This window comes from Corvus moneduloides, chromosome 22 (assembly GCF_009650955.1).
Source record: "Corvus moneduloides isolate bCorMon1 chromosome 22, bCorMon1.pri, whole genome shotgun sequence".
In the NCBI taxonomy this organism is placed as follows: Eukaryota; Metazoa; Chordata; class Aves; order Passeriformes; family Corvidae; genus Corvus; species Corvus moneduloides.
This window is the reverse complement of record NC_045497.1, coordinates 4,111,528-4,127,327: the sequence shown is the minus strand read 5'-3', so window position 1 is coordinate 4,127,327 and position 15,800 is coordinate 4,111,528. Positions and strand designations below refer to the sequence as shown.

The following is a 15,800-nucleotide window of genomic DNA, read 5'->3' as shown; positions in this document are numbered from 1 at the left end:
TGTCCACCAACATCCCCGGAGAGAAACTGTAAGCCAAAGGAAAGAAAGCAGGGAATTCTTCTTAGGAAACAGAATTTGAAACAGCATCTGGTACTCCCAGGTATTCCTATTCAGACAACTGGCAGTGCTCCTGGAAAATACTAAGAGCAGGACTAACTGATTCTGACTGGATCAGGCATTTTAGAAATATGCTGCTATTGGTAAAATGGAAGTAGAAACAAACATTCTGGAGCGCCAGCACAGCGTGGACAGAGCCAGAGCCCCGTCCGTGTCTAGCAGAGACCACCAGAATTCACCCAGAGCAGGGTGTGCCCCCAAATCAGAAAGCTCCAGGCAGCAAATGAGGTAAGTGGGGTAGCAGTGCAGAGAAGGTATCTCTATGCTGCCCATTTTCCAGGTGACCAAAATTGCGGCCTAAGCAAGCCACAACTGATGACAGTTCCAAAATTATTTATGTACAGTGTTTTCATGATTCTGTAGTATCAATTACACCAAGATGCCCTTTCAAAAGGGACTGGTCACTTCAAGTGCACGCACCATGCTAGTCTACCAAAAAACCAAATGAAACACCACAACAAAATAACACCACCACCTACAACAAAAACAACAAACCAACCAAAAAAACCCAAACCAAACCACAAAAAGCAAAAACATGGGGGGGGGGGAGAGGCAGGGGGGAGTAGGAGAGAGACCACCTTCACCCAAGGTTTCTCCTGACCTCAGCAATGAGGTGAAATGCTCTTCTCCCACACCGAATTAGCAGCATTTTGGACCATGTCCAGCCAGTTCACACACTGCTGATGAGCCAACAGATGTACCTTGCAATAACTGAGAGAAGGGCTACAAGAGCCACACTGCTGAACATTACAGGTATCACTCTGAGAAGTTCAAGACCTTTTATCCTGTATTATTTCTCATGTTTTTAGTCACAATCTTTTCTGTCTTGCTCATTTCAGGGCCGCCTGCTTAGAAGGCACTGAAGTTACAGGAACAGTTTCCACATTCTTGTCTTTTACAGCCAACAGAGGATCTCATGACAAGCAAGTCTCTTGCAGTGCACTGATGAGATGAGAGATGAGAGCTCAACAGCATAAAAAAATCACTGTCCAAATAAGCTTTTCTCCGGCTACATTGTACAGGAAATCTAAACAGCCCGAGCCCAAGGAGATGTCTTGCACTGGAAGCACCCTCACTCTGTCCAAATGCAACAAAAATCCATGTGGATACAAACACATTCACAATTTTATGGTTTTGCCCAAAAATTCTGCTTTTGGTGATAGAATTTAATATCTTTTTGTGAGCTAAAAAGTTAAACATGCAAATCTGTGCATTTATTTTTTCCATTACATATTAATCGAAAAAATGTTTTAATATTCTTTAGGAAGCTACAGAGACTGTTTCTGCAGCCTTCTTCAAGGCTTCCTCCACCAAAGGTGATGAAAATAACCACATTTCTGTATCTCCAAGACACAGAATAATCTCTCAGAAAATATTGTGAACACTCTATCTTTCCTGGAAATTATTCATCTTCCAATTTGACAATATCAATGTCACACCAAAATTACTTCTCACTATCTTCCCCCTAGCATAACAAGGAGAGGTGGTGGCTACCCGAGGAGAGCTGAACTGTCCCAGCAGGGAGGGACTGGGAGGAGCTGCCTGGTCAGATTTTGACCAGCACTAAGCAGCTGGTTTGAGTCTTGTACTCATTTCCCTAAAACACAAACCATCTTTTAAGTGCAGAACAAGCTTCATTTTCATCTGCACTGTAAGAGAGCCTACTACTGATCACAATAATGATAGCAGGCTATGCACTGAACATTTCTAAAGATGCAAAACTATTCTGGTACAAATCCTCTAAGGATACATGGTTGTTTACATCAGCTAGCATCTTACAGAGTTACAGCCTGTATGCTTGCACAGTTACACCCAGACAACCTGGATATTGTTTCACATTACCTTTTTTTTGTTTGTTTGCAGGGTTGGTTTAATCCAGTGCTGTTTTCTTAACCCAGATCCCTTCACAATTTAAATTAAAGCACACCTGTACCAACAGCAGGCAAGGTGAGTGGAAAATGCAGCGAGCAAAGGAGTTAATTTCATCTCCAAGATTCTGGAAGCCACACCTCCATTTTCTCCATTGGTGTCCTCCAATAAACACTACATTTCCTCAGTAAGAATCTGAACAGATGCCAGCCATTTACGTGACCCAAGTTTTCACTGGAGGCTGCAGAAGCACGTGCCTCGTGCAGCCTGGTAACAGCTCCTGACTGCACAGACCCTGTATTGACAGGGGAGCCAAAACACAGCACTTGCAAACACTTCACCTACACCCCCACAACAGCCCCTCCTCCACACAGCTCTCCCCACTGCTGCCTAACCCGAAGGCCTCTTCCAACAGCAGGATTTGTGTTTTTGAGCTGTGCACACAGTGTCCCCCACGGGCAGGCACAGCTCAGAGCATTGCCTCTGCCCACACTTTATTACAACAGGTAGTAAAGGCACACCTTCATCAAGCATCAGCTCTGCACTTCCTTTGTGTGGTACCCAAAACACCACCATGGCCAAGGGCAAGAAGATACCAAGGCACAGCAGTAAGTGACAAGCCCTCCTTTGCTTAACAGGCCAAGAAATGAGCACAGAGAGCTGCTTTTCTGATCTCTGCACACTGCTGTACTGGACAAGAACACATCCCACAGGATCTTCAGTCCTTTTGCCAAGCAAGCTTCAAACAGCAAGAAGCTGTCTGTGCCACACATGACTTGGCAGTGCAGCCAGAACTACTACAGGCGAAATATTGCTGAAAAATACAGATGAAAAATAAACTGGCAGTTCTTAGGAGCCAGTGGTGTTTACACCATTTGCTCTTTTTTCACACTCTCACCTGGAGGTCTGGAGATTTTTGCCATGCTGCACAACCAAATGACAGACGGTATCTGGCTGGAAGGACTACAGGATGAGGGTTCGTGACCTCCTGCACATTCCACTGGGGCTGCATCTGCCCAGCATATAATTATTCCCCCCACAGAATTCTAAACACTGAGCTAACAGTGGTGTGCTAGATCTGCATGTGCATGTGTTCCCAAGCACTCTGCTTAAATACTCTGGTGTGGAGGAGCCACACTGAGGGCTTTGGCTTCCCAGCCTGCGCTGTTTCTTTACCAGCGGCTTCTGCATTAAATCATCCCCCTGCACGAGCGCACACAGACTGAACTGAGCAAGTGTGACAGCTGAGCACTGTAAAAAAAGCCATGCAGCATGAAGACATTTTTCTGTTTTGCAGAGCAACCCAGACACACCATATTCTCTCATCCAGCACAAACTGTGGGTGGGGATGGAAGCAGTCTAAGGCCACGTCACTCACAATGCCACTGCTCTGTTTCTATTTTGCAAATCATTTGTCACTGGTCAATAAAATCTTGCTCAATTCTTCTGTACAGTACAAATCCTGAACATCTTCCATGTTGCAGTATCAATCTGATCATTTAATGCTGATTTCTGAGGTGTCATTGTTGCAGGAACAGCTGTTTCTGGAAGCAAACTGCAGTGACATCCTCAACGCACCCTACGAAAACCTCTCTTTAGCAGTAAGTTATTACAGGTCATGGTCTCTACCAGCAAATGAAAGCATTCAAAATTCATATTCTAGGACAAATGCTATTGAGGCAGGTCACTTCCAGGGCTTTTGATCAGTGAGAAATGCCACAACTACTGAGGCACGAGATGAGGAGAACACTGTATTGTACACTCTGAGCCTAAGCAGCAACTGAAGAAACCCCACGCTTTCACCCAAGCAATGAACACTACTGGGCATGGGCAGGAATCATGAGGTCATCCAGACCTGCACACACAGGTACTGGCAGTGATTTTAAGCCAGTAATCCACCTGCCAGGGCATGATTCCTTACTGTCAACACTTTGCCCATAGTTCTTCCAGTGCTGTAGGACTTCAGCTATTACTTCCATGCATCTGGGATTACTCTGCTCCTCTCTGTCATCCCCAGTAGCCAGTGCTCCCTCAAAGTAGGGTACTTCTCTACTTTATCATGCCATTACTAGAGAAGAGAAGCAGGAGGGCTGCTCAGGCTGACTGTTCTCCAAGTGGCAGTCTCTATACCAACAGCAATAAAGCACTTGCTGCCCTATTTTTCAGGCTTCTCTTCCCCAGGGCTTTGGGAGGGCAAGATTTTAATGCTATCCAGGAACAGCTGCTTCAGGAAACAAAGGAAGGTGTTAAACATGTACTTTATATATTTTAGAGGTAGGGAACACTGCTAAAGATAACACTTCTTGTGCTATTTTGTAATTTGTATAAAGATTTGGCTGCCTAAGGTCAGTCTCCACATCTCAGGTCAGAAATTGGCTGTGCTTCCTGTATGTGCCAATACTATGAGAAATGTACATGAAAAATGCTCTTGGATGTGTACAAAGAGCAACAGCCTGGGAGGACATGCTGTGCTGCTGCTCACTTGCCCAGTTGTACTAACCCAGGGCTCTAGAGACCTCCTCTTCCAAGGGCTACATACTAAAGGAGCTATAAACAGGAAAAAAGCATCACATGCCACACTATGCAGTATCTGTGCTTGAAGTACTGTATATGGCATGTATGTATGCATATACTAACAATTCTGACCCAAGCTTTCTATCCTTAAATCTGCAACCTCAAGAGTCAAAATAGTCACTCTGAAATCATCAGACTGAAGAGCAGCATGCTATATAAAATGGCCTCTTATTTGCTGCAAAGGTAGATAAATAGGAATTGCTGCAAGCTGCAAAACTGTGAAGCACTGGAACAGGTCAGCAAGAGAGACAGAGATCACCTTTCCTGGAAGCTTTCAGAAAGTCTGACATCAGTCATGTTTACCCCGTCTAAACTGCAAGTGGTCTACACAGTCTCCTGAAGCCCTCTTCCTAGTCCTGCTCTTTCTGGCAAAGCACACTGCTAAACAAGTTTTCCAATAACGCGGTGCGAAGCAGGCGTGTGCCTCCAGCATCCCTAAGATCCCCAAGAAGGTCTGGGCTACCGACCTCCTCCTGTGCCGTACCAGCCCAGAACACGAGGCTGTGAGCTGGAGGCACTCCGATGTAATCTGTCCTGCTGCACACGTGATGCTACAATTAAAGTGCTGTCACAACTCGGAGCCCGCATCGCAACATCACCCGGGAGGGGCTGAGGACCAACACGGGAGGGAGAGTACATGAAAACACGACTGTGTCCCACGGCTGGGGGCACACTGAAGGGGGGGCACAACGAGCAGCAAGGCGTGCAGTTATCGTGGAAGTGTAGCAGAGTGAGGCACAACACAGAAGCATGCAGATTTAAACCAAAACAAGCACTGCGCGACACTTTATCCTGCAATACTTACTGAAAGCAGTACTCTGTCACATGTGCACGTCCACCTGCAAGGGCTGGGGGTCCCGGACCCCTCTGCAGTCCCTCTACCTGCTTCCAGGCAAATAATGTGACAAGACCTGCCACCAGAGGACTGACCTGGGAGTCTACAAGGCATCAGCGAAGACTCCAGCCAGCATCTGGCGCAGACCCCGCAGCAGGGGCGGGCAGAGCAGGCTCGCCCCAGACCTGCTTGTCGTCTCTCGCATCCTCGCAGCCAACTGGAGCTCCGCCGTCCTGTCGCAGCACCGGCGGGTCTCAGCGGTGCCCCCCCCGCGCGCCGGCAGCCGCAGCGGACGGGCTAATGCTGGCCGGCATAGCTGGGGCTCGGGGCGGCCCGGCCGGCCGCGGCGGAGGACGAGCCCGGGCGCCCTTCAGCGGCCGCGAGCATCGCAGCCCGAGCGCTGGGGCCGCGGGGCCGGGGTCGGCAGCGGGCTCCGGGGGGCAGGGGCCGGCATGCGGGGACAGGCGGGCCGCTCTTCGCCCCGTGCCCGCCGCCCCGCGCCCGCCCCGGGGCCAGCGCCGCCTCAGAGCCCGCGGCCGGTCCACGGCTGCCGCCCGGCCCCCAGCTCGCCCCGCGCCGTGACAAACACTCCGCGGGCAGCGGCGGCGGCCAGCGAAGGCAGCGGCGACCTGAGCGGAGGGTTAGGCAAGCGCTGGGAACCGACGGCCGCCCCGATCACCCCGGGCGTGCCCACGGAGCCATCGCCGCGCCCGACACCCTCTCGCACCCGCAAGTCCCGGAGGGCCGGCACCCGCCCCGGGGCACCCGGGCACTTCGCAAGGGGGGAGCGCCGAGACCGTGCCGTAGGGCGCTCCGGCTGCCCGGGCGGAGAGCAGGGGCGCTAGGTCCCGCCGCCGCCGCCCTCAGCCCACGCCGGGACCCCCCGCCGCCCCCATCGCGGGACGCCGGCCGCGTCCGACGGGCTCCCCGCCCCGCGCTCAGCCCCGGCCCGGTGCGGCTGTGGGCGGGCGGCGGCTGCCGCCGCCTCCCATTGTCTGCGCGGCGCGGCGGGGCGGGCCCTGCCCGGCTCCCGCTCCGCTCCGCGCCCGCCGCCGGGCCCGCCCCGCCCTGACGTCACCGGGCCCCATTGGCGGCCGCCGCCGTGTTTACAGCGGCCCCGCAGCGGGCACTGAGCGCCCGCTGCTCCCGGAGCGCCCCGGAGCGTGCCGCCACACGAGCGACTCAGGCCCGGGACGCGACATCCCTGGGTCACCTTCCCGCTCATACGCACAGTTCTCCTCACTTTGCTACACACGCAATATTTGTACTTTTACTTATGGCTCTAATAAGACAAATTTGCGGAGCGTTAAAACCTGACATAGAATTCCGGAGATTGTCTCTGTGGTCCCACGATCCACAGAGGAGCCGCGGGCCCCAGGATAGACTCCTCGGGGCAGCAGGGCACGTTCAGCTATCGGGCTGAGAACAGACACGGCTTCCCAGAGGAATCCGATGTGTGACCATGAAGGCAGGCTGGCTCAGAAGACAACACTTAGCATAGGAAATGAAATACTCCTTGCCTCAATTCAATCACATTATGTTCAAAACGGAAAAGGACAATCTGGGAAATGCAGTCAGAGCAGTAGGAGACCGGCATCCTGAAACAGTGTCCTTAATAACAGTGTGTGAAAGGAAAAAATCTCCAAACAAATCTCAGCATGAATATAAACAGAATAAAGCCTCCACACTGCAGAGGAATCAGTAGAGGGGAGGATGAATAGAAACTTGTAAAGTTTACTGGATAGCTCCTAGCAAGGAACAAGGTAACTGTGTCCTCTACCAATGCTCACACATCCCAGCAAGCTGCACCACAGCCCTGTAACACGGTACAAAAACATTCATCCCTCTTCCCAGAGAGAACCCAAATCTTTTATGGTAACATCCAAGATGTAAACACCAGTCACCTCTACCCAGATGGAAAGAGGAGTGAAGAACAGTGATACTGCTTATCAACACAGACTTTTTCACCACCAAAAGTCTCTTACAGCTGCTAAACAACATTTGACGATACTGAACACATCTCCTACCTGACTCTGGCGTCCTGCATCTCATCACATGCTAAGAAGGGCAACTGGTCCCGCTAAATAGACACATGCCGTGGGTTTTGGTGATGAACATTACCACCATACAGAAATCATGTACCTGTCAAACTGTGGAATGCCACAGGCAGCACACACACACTGGTTACAGATGATTCCACACCAAAATGAGAGTTTGGATACCACTGGTATGGCCACGTCATGCTAACACAAGTGAGCCACCAAACTGCCCCACCACCCCCCCCCCCCCCCCCCCCCGTCTTTTTACGTTCTCCGGCCGGGAAAGAGAGCCAGATCATAAACTGAGAACCCAGCAGCAGCTGAAAGGCTGCCTGTCAGGTGCTCTTGCGTCAGTGCCATTTACATTCAGTACCAGTCACACCCTTGGTCCAACCCATACACACTTGACTCATCAGTACACACATGGCCTACCCCTATTTTTAGGTTCTGTCCTCTTTCCTGCAGATGCATAGTGTAATGCCAGCAGCACTCACAGCCATTTCCCTGGAATTTCTGATCACGTCCCATGCCAAGGAAACACCATCTCTACAGACACTTTATGAAAGCAGCAAAGGCTTCAGTGCAGGGCAAACACACTTGCTTTCCATTGGGAATCTGTACTGAAATGCCTTTATAATTTGTTATGCATCTGCCATGAGAGGATCCCTGCCCTTCAGTTCAGCCTTTTGTTTTTCAAGCCTCATTTGCTTCTTGTTTTTTTCTTAAAAGAACCTCTCTGCAGACAGTGAATGAAAAGTGAGGCCAAATGGCTATAAAAGCAAACAATGGCTTCTGAAAACTGAGTTTTACATAGAAAACAGAAAAGGCTGCCAAGTTTATCTACAGAGATCAGGATCACATGAGAGTGCTTCCTTTATGAGAAAAAGGTTTGCTTTGAAAAGAAGGAACACCACTATTCTAATTAACTAGAAAAAAAATGGAATTACATCAGCTGCTGGTGTCAGCTGTCCATTTGTAAAAGATCTAACTCATCCATGGTGTCAAAAATCTCATAATAAAACAAGCATCTCTGTATATAGTTCAGAACAGGGTGCACAATCCTTCATGGCACAGCAGACACTGACAATGGAAGGAGCCTTTCAGAGGATGGCACAGAACATGCTGCCTTCAAACTCCTTCTCTGTGCATTCCTACGCTTGTTTCAATTCAGTCCTAGAAGCAGGAGCATGGTGGGAGATGGTCTCACAACCTTTCCCAGTCATTAGCAGAACTGGTCCCCAATCCCAAAGGCCAGTACTTGTGCTGTGCTCAAAAAAAATAGTGATTTTTGTCTTAATGTAACTGAAAACATAGAGTTCACATACAGAGTGACACTATTTTAAAGAGATTTGTGGAAGGGAATTGTTTATCTAAACTTAGATGAGATGGAAATTGCTTGTTCTTTTCCTAGGGTGTTCCTGGGGTATAGCTGTTAATCCTATCTCTCTGGCAGTGGTCATTCCAGCTGGAATCATGAATTGTGTTTGAACAATGCAGTGCGCAAAGGAACTCAAAGTGTTCCACTGAGTTAATTAAAAAGAATTTTAAAATTCTTGTCAATATTTTGTGACTACAAATACTCCTTGAAAATCTTCCCTCAAGACTACGTAACAGTCAGTAGGGGAAGGATTTTAAGCAGGGAAATTAAAGCAAACAGAGAAGTCAGGGATTTGTGTATTCATTCAATTGATAGAATCAACTCACATTAGCTTTTACCTTGGCTAGGCTAAGCTAACATTTGTTCTCTAACAATAAATGAGAAGATGTTGCTGGTCCTTTAAAAAGAGTGTAATTTGCTCCCTTTGGAGCACCGTGCATCAAGGCAGAGGCTTCTGGTAAGTCATGGTTAGTATAATTATTCAGTCTTTCTCGCTGAAGGGCCTCTGCAATGCAGCGGTCCTCTTACTTTTTTTTTCCCCTCCCTGTTAGCAATGCCCTAGTTTGTTCACTGCTGCAGTCCCCCTCCCTTCCACCATCACCACAGCATAACAACCTCTAATTGAGAGCTGGGCTGCTAACCAACAGCACCCAGAGAAACTGCAGGGGCACCAGAGACGGCACTCACAGATGCCTTCTCAGCTCCTCCGAGTTCAGCAACACTGAGAGAACTGTCAGACAAGGGATTCAAAACCTACCCACCTGGCATGCCACCCTGGAGAGACTGCTAACGGCTGAGTATCAGTCACCATCACATGCTATCAGCTGCATTCCACAGGCAGCGGGAGGCCTCGGCAGCACATGAAAAGCACCTATGGACTCTTATAATCCTCTCAAGCAAATTTGATTTTGATGCTGAACATAAGACTATGTGCACCTCCTCATTAAGAGATAGTTCTATTTCTGTTTGCAACTGTGCCTCTGCAGCCACACCACAAACCTCTCTTCACTCTGCAATACCCACAGTGCTCTGTATCCATGCTGCTCTTTGGAAGAAGTGGTACCATCCCAACTTCTAAGGAATGTCCCTCTTGTACATGCCTCACTATCTCCCCATTTTCTGCTTACATAAATACACATTTTTCTAGACAATCTCAAGTTTCAGAGTTCTCAGGAAAGACAATTCCAGGGTAAATGCTTCTCTCCTTCTAGAAACTGGGCAGTATGATCAGCTTTCCATTCAGACAAAACCCCCCTCCCCTTTGTCACCTTGTAAAAAAAGGCAGCAACATTTTTTTCACATCAACAGAACTAGTAAGACATTTCAGTGAGAGGACTTTGATTAACATTGCCACAGCCCTTCCTGTCAGGACAAACTTGCCCTGCTACATCCCTCCCCCACCAGGAACTGCTCTATCATTCACAGTCCTACATTTGGCCAACTTTCTTAAGGAATATCACATGCTTCTTACCGTCCAAGGACAGCCAGTCATGCTGGGAGGAAGGCAGGGTTGGCAGAGCTCTGGCTTTATATTCAAATACCACAGAATTGGAGATGATCTGATTGTTGAAGGCAACTTGCAAAGTCACGAGCCCAGTGTCATGAGCTAAAAGGAAAGTGCATGTTGTAAGACAGAGAACTCCCAGCAGAAACCCACAGCTAGGAATTACCCTGTGGATATCCCTGTGGGCTAAGTATTGAGCTGAGAGCAGGTAAAGAGATGGGGTGCTGAACAGTATTTTTGTGCTAGACGATTCAAAAGTCAAAAATACCAGTTAGTATTTTCAAAGATGGAGGTTTTAAGCTTAAGAGTCATCTAATGGGTTGTTCTGGCAGGAGGCAGAATCACATGTGTTTCTGAAGATTGAGCAGCCTCACTGCATTTCCAGTGGGAAGCTGGGGCCCAGCAATGAAGCCAAGTTATTCCGCATCCACTTAAAGTCACATACTGAGGGCCATCACTACTGAAAAGCGCTGTGGGGAGGTTAGAGGTGTTCTCATGCTGTAAGTAGCAAGGGGCAAAATGTAGGCAAATTGAGTCAGCAGAGCAGTGAGTGCACCCCTGAATAACAGCTATTCTTTAATCTGCTCTTTCAAAATGAAAGGAATGCTTAGAATTATTTTAAATTATTTCAAATAATTATTTTAAAGTTAATTCAGAGATTCTAAATAATATTTGTTGTGATCTGCTGTGATGTATCAAGATACCAAATTGCTCTTCTCACACTAAATTGGTCAAAGGAGAAGCTTCTTGATGCCTTTGCACTTTTGTACACGTATATGACATGATGAGGCTCTGAAACCACAAGATGCAGGAGAGCAGTGCTCCTTACCTGGGCAGTAGCAGCGCAGTACCCCTGGCTGAATTAAAGATGCAGGCACTGAGATCTGATCAAACAGACAGCTGTAATTATTGCTGGCTTCCTGCCACGGGCCGGTAATCAGGACTTTTACTCCTCCCTGCGAGGGAAAAAAGGGAGAGACTCAAGCATGACAGGAGAGGCCATGGCGGGGAAAAGCGCGGCCGAACGGCGACCGGCCCCGAGCGGCCCCGGGCCCGCCGCCCCTTCCCCGCGGCCGTGCTGCCCTCGGGCGGCCGCCGCCGGCAGCGACACAGCCGGGCCCGGGCGGCGGCGGCGCCCCGGGGGGACGAGGCCCCCGATGCCTCTCCCAGCCCGCTGCGGCCCCTCCCGGCCCCGGTCCCGGCCCGGGGCTGCCGCGCTCGCCCCGCCCGCAGCCGCTCGGCGAAGGCCGGGAATGTCCCCATCAGCCTCGCGGGGCCGCATCCCACTGCGAACCGGACAGCGCTGCGCAGCGGGGACAGGGAGACCGGCCCTGAGCAGTAACTGCACACCTCCGTACACAGACACAACAGTGCTTCAAGGCCAGACTTACGAAAACAAAAACTTTTTTTAAAATTCAAAACAACCTTCTCTTCCCATTAGTGGCTCAAACAGCCTCTTTTCTCACGCATTCCTTCACATCAGTAAGGTCTGTGCTGCTGCCATTTTCAGCTTATGGGGCATGTGATTGATTTTGGAAGGGATTGAGATGGAGGGAAATGCTGAACTCATTAAGGCTGTGCAGGCCTTGAGTTATTCTAAGAACATCAGTGACAAATTTAAGGAACAGCTCCAGTCTGCAAACTCTATTGCTCTATTGGTGGTAGGTAGCACCATGAAGCCATCATGTGGGAAAGACTTTGTTTTCAATGAAACAATACCTTTCTGTTCAGATGCTTCCTAAGCGAAGAAAGAGTCCTGTCAGGATAATGAAGTGCTTAATTAAAAATACACTCAGACATGCAAACGGCCTTGAACACTCTGACTTGAAGAGAAATATTTTAAAAGCCTTTTCAAAGCTTTAACAAAACAGTTCCCTTATTAACAAAGCAATGAAAGATAAAGCAGTAAACATCAGTGAGTAAAAGCCCTGGACTTACCTCAGGGTAAGACCATTCTGGCGAATAATCTGTCACCATGAACAAGCGCCCACTCTGCTGCAGTAACCCCAAAGTGCCTTGTGCCGCAGCTGCCGAGACCACCTCAGCCACGTGCATGTATGCCATGGTGCTGGCTCCGTTCTCCGTGCTGCTGAGCTGCATGTTGGCTTGCTGAGGGCTGCAGCAAGGAATGCACATTTCAGCCTGGTTGTACGTCGCTCTGTTACTGTCTTCAGGCTGAGACAGTCCAGCATTGTCACCTGACACCAGCTGGTGTCCATACAGAGCATTGCTCCCACCTTCTACTGATATGAAATCATTAATTAGATCAGAAAACTGGTTGCTGAAGGAGATGTCAAAGTGGTCTAAGTTAAGCTCCATGTTGGAGGAGTTATTTAAGCTAGGATGGGCCACAGGATAGAGTCCTTGTACCATGTTTCCTTGGAGAATAGGGAGGTTGTTCCCATTCCTGATACCCCCGTTGGCCTCAGGCTGCAAGTAGTGTTCTGTGTTGCAGGCTTGAAGATCCCCTGATTTAAGTAGATTTTCATTTCCTTCTGCCTGCTGGGAGGTCTCCATGGGAACTTCAGCTTCTGCAGTCATAGCCTGGAAGTTTGCTTGGAACTGCATGAGCTGGAGAGAAGAGGTGGACTCTATTCTGGTTTCCACTGTGCCATTACAGTTGGAAGTGGTTTGGGACGAGGGCTCTGTTTTCACACTGGAGATTCCTAACGTGTTCACAAATGAGCTACTTGTGTCATTCAAATTGTTGTGAGTGTTTTGCTCAAGGGGAAGAGGTTTGCTGGCATCCTGGAGAAAGAAGCTGGGGGAAGGGGTCTGATGGACGTGAGGGCTCTGGACGGTCTGATTGAAGCTGGAAGAATAGTCTTTGTTGGAGTCAATGGCACTGAAGTCCATCTGCTCCAGGGTGGTACTTGGGCTCAGACCTCCTCCAGATGGAAGTAAACCTGAACCAGTACTGAGTGTGAGAGTGTTAGATGCAGAAGTGGAGGAAAATGCTTCTTTGGACATCTGTTGTTCGAAAGATGTGTCCTCGGTTTTAATTTCTTTTGTGAGGGTTGTATTGAAGTTGAAGTTACGTTCTGTTGTGGGTGACTGCCTTATGTTGGTATTGATGCTTTCACTTTTCATACCTCCTCCACCATAAGTCTGCCCTTGCTTGGGATTGTTAAGAAAACAGTCTGGGTCAAAATTCATGGTGGTTTCTGGAATTTTTCTATTTCCTTCTAAAGTTGTGGAGAGCACAAGTTCCTCGGAGACAGTGCTGGGTAGCATTGACAAGCTCTCTGAACTGCCAGTTGTTGGAAAAGCAAATTTGTGTCCATCTGAACTCACAGCAAGTACCAGTCCTTGTGCAGCTGCATCTGAGGACAGAAGGTGTTGATTTGGGCCAGAGGTGGGTGACATGGTGTACACAGCTTCACTGGTGACTTCTGACATAAATACGGTGGCACTTTGTGACAAACTTCCCATAACTGATGCTACAGCCATACTGGACACACCAGTGACAGCTGGGCTATCTGCCATATCTGGGTCGCTGTTTAACCCACTGCTGATGGACACAGGAGAATTCTGGGTCGTGTCAGGGACCTCCACCTGGTTGGTGGAAGAAACCTCAGTGCTGTTTTGATGGAGCAACACTGGTTTCGCCACTTTGCCGTTCCTCTTCTCTCGGCTGGAGGCCTTGCCATGACTGTGCTCGTTCTTGCCTTCAGAGACATCGTTATTTTGTACCTCTGAATGAGCGCTGTACCCACCTGTCCTTGGTTCAACCTTTGGTGATATGATGCGGTGTTTGGCACTGTTACACTTGTGATGCACACTGCTTCCTGCCCCTGTGCCAGAAAACAACAACATCTGCCGTTCAGTAAATACAAAATTAGGACAATGTTAGCTGTGTGTCTCATGGCTGTAGCAAGGGACAGCTATGCTTATGCATACATGTGCGAGAGTGATAGACCACATGCATGAGAGAGCAGGAGAGACCTTGGAAATAAAACAAATTTCTCACCAGTGCCAGAAGTACAGCTCCTGTCTGATGCACATATCCACTGCGTGCAACGACAGCAACCTCACAACAGGCACACAGTCACCCCTACCCTCACCCCGTGTAGCACCTGCCCCCTTCCTCTGTGCCCCAATCAGGCAGAGAGGAACTGGCATCTATGACAAGTTTCAGAGTTATTTAAATGTGCCTAATCTCAGTGCAGAGTCTGCAGAGCAAGTGCTGCTGTTGTCAGCTGTGGCACAGGGCCCTGTTCCATCTGCCCCACGGACAATGTCTCAGCCCCTGAACACAGATGCTCGGCTCTCTACGCTGGGCGACATTGGGAAGTTTGACACCCACTCCTGGGGCATGGATGCTGCCCAGTAATCTGGAGGTGATGGGTGCCACATCATGCCCCTGTCCCTGGCATCACCCTGCTGCCTAGACTGTAACCCACATCTTCCTGTCATCACTGTGTCTTACAGGTGCCAATCGAATTATTAAAGAAGTAACCCATGAGCCATACAAAGCATTCTTGCTCTCCCATAAGGATGGTGATGCGTTTCTCTGACTCTCAGCCATTCCTGCGCTGACAAACAGAGATGTTGTACTCTGAGAGGAGCACACAGAGCACATGGTCAGCACTGGAGCTGCTGAAGAATGTTCAAGCAAGGGCCACCAGAACACAATCCTCCGTGAATTAAGCCAGCCAGCACCTTTACTGGCCTGACAGAAGGTAACATCACCTACATTCCTGAGAGCTTGTAATCAAGCAGGATGAAGCAAACAATTCTGTCTGCAAAGGAACCTTAGTCACAAACTCCGGTACAGGGACTGCTTTTGCTGTTTAAAGAACAGCAGCCCAGGAATTTTTGATGTTTCTTTCCTAAATTGATTAATTCTCCCTAGAATGAGGTAAGAACATTAATTACAGAACTGTAAAATGACTGAAGGGGGAAAGAAGCCTCCTCCCTATAGCTCATGGCTACAATTACAAATGCCATCTTCTGGGCGACATAAAGCATCCATGTAGCCACTGCAATTTGCTAAATCTTTTGTTCCTTGCCCTTGAAGGGGAACTTCTGTATTATGTGTTCAAGATTTGAATGAGGTCACTTAAAGTAGTTCAAGACAGTGCTTTTGAGACTAAATACAATGTTAAATCTCTCTATTCTCCTAGGTATAGAAATGAACAGGAACAAGGGAAAGACTTTCATGCTGCTGTATTTGTGGATGACAGTGAGGAATTGAGAATGTGTGTGTCAGTGTGCAAACCAGTTACAAAACAAAGCAATACTGTTATACTAAAAAAGCACTGAGCAGACTTAGCACAAGACAAAACATCAAAGGGAAGAATAAAAGGATTCATGTTCAGATCTGCAAGCCTGGATCAAATGCTGAGCCTTAAGGGGTGAATTTTAATCCAAACTCAGGTATTTCAGAGGTCATCATTCTTATTTAAGCCTTGATTGTATAATGCAACTGCTCAAGAAAAGAAAAAAATAAACCCTGTGAAGCACCGACAACTTTCCTTTATA

At 48.6% G+C, this 15,800-nt stretch overlaps 1 protein-coding gene across 12 annotated transcripts in view; it reads right to left on the bottom strand.

Moving 5' to 3' along the window:
* CAMTA1 (calmodulin binding transcription activator 1) overlaps positions 1–15,800 on the bottom strand; it is a 235,320-nt gene that overhangs the window by 29,315 nt on the left and 190,205 nt on the right. For 10 of the 12 annotated variants that reach the window (XM_032131753.1, XM_032131752.1, XM_032131756.1 and 7 more), the window contains 3 exons: positions 12,255–14,110; positions 11,146–11,272; positions 10,284–10,418 (listed from right to left, as the gene is read on the bottom strand). In XM_032131753.1, the coding sequence (XP_031987644.1) occupies positions 10,284–10,418; positions 11,146–11,272; positions 12,255–14,110 (2,118 nt within the window). Of the gene's footprint in view, positions 1–5,365; positions 5,776–10,283; positions 10,419–11,145; positions 11,273–12,254; positions 14,111–15,800 lie in introns of those variants that run through there. The other 2 variants (XM_032131763.1, XM_032131762.1) reach the window with 2 other exon arrangements.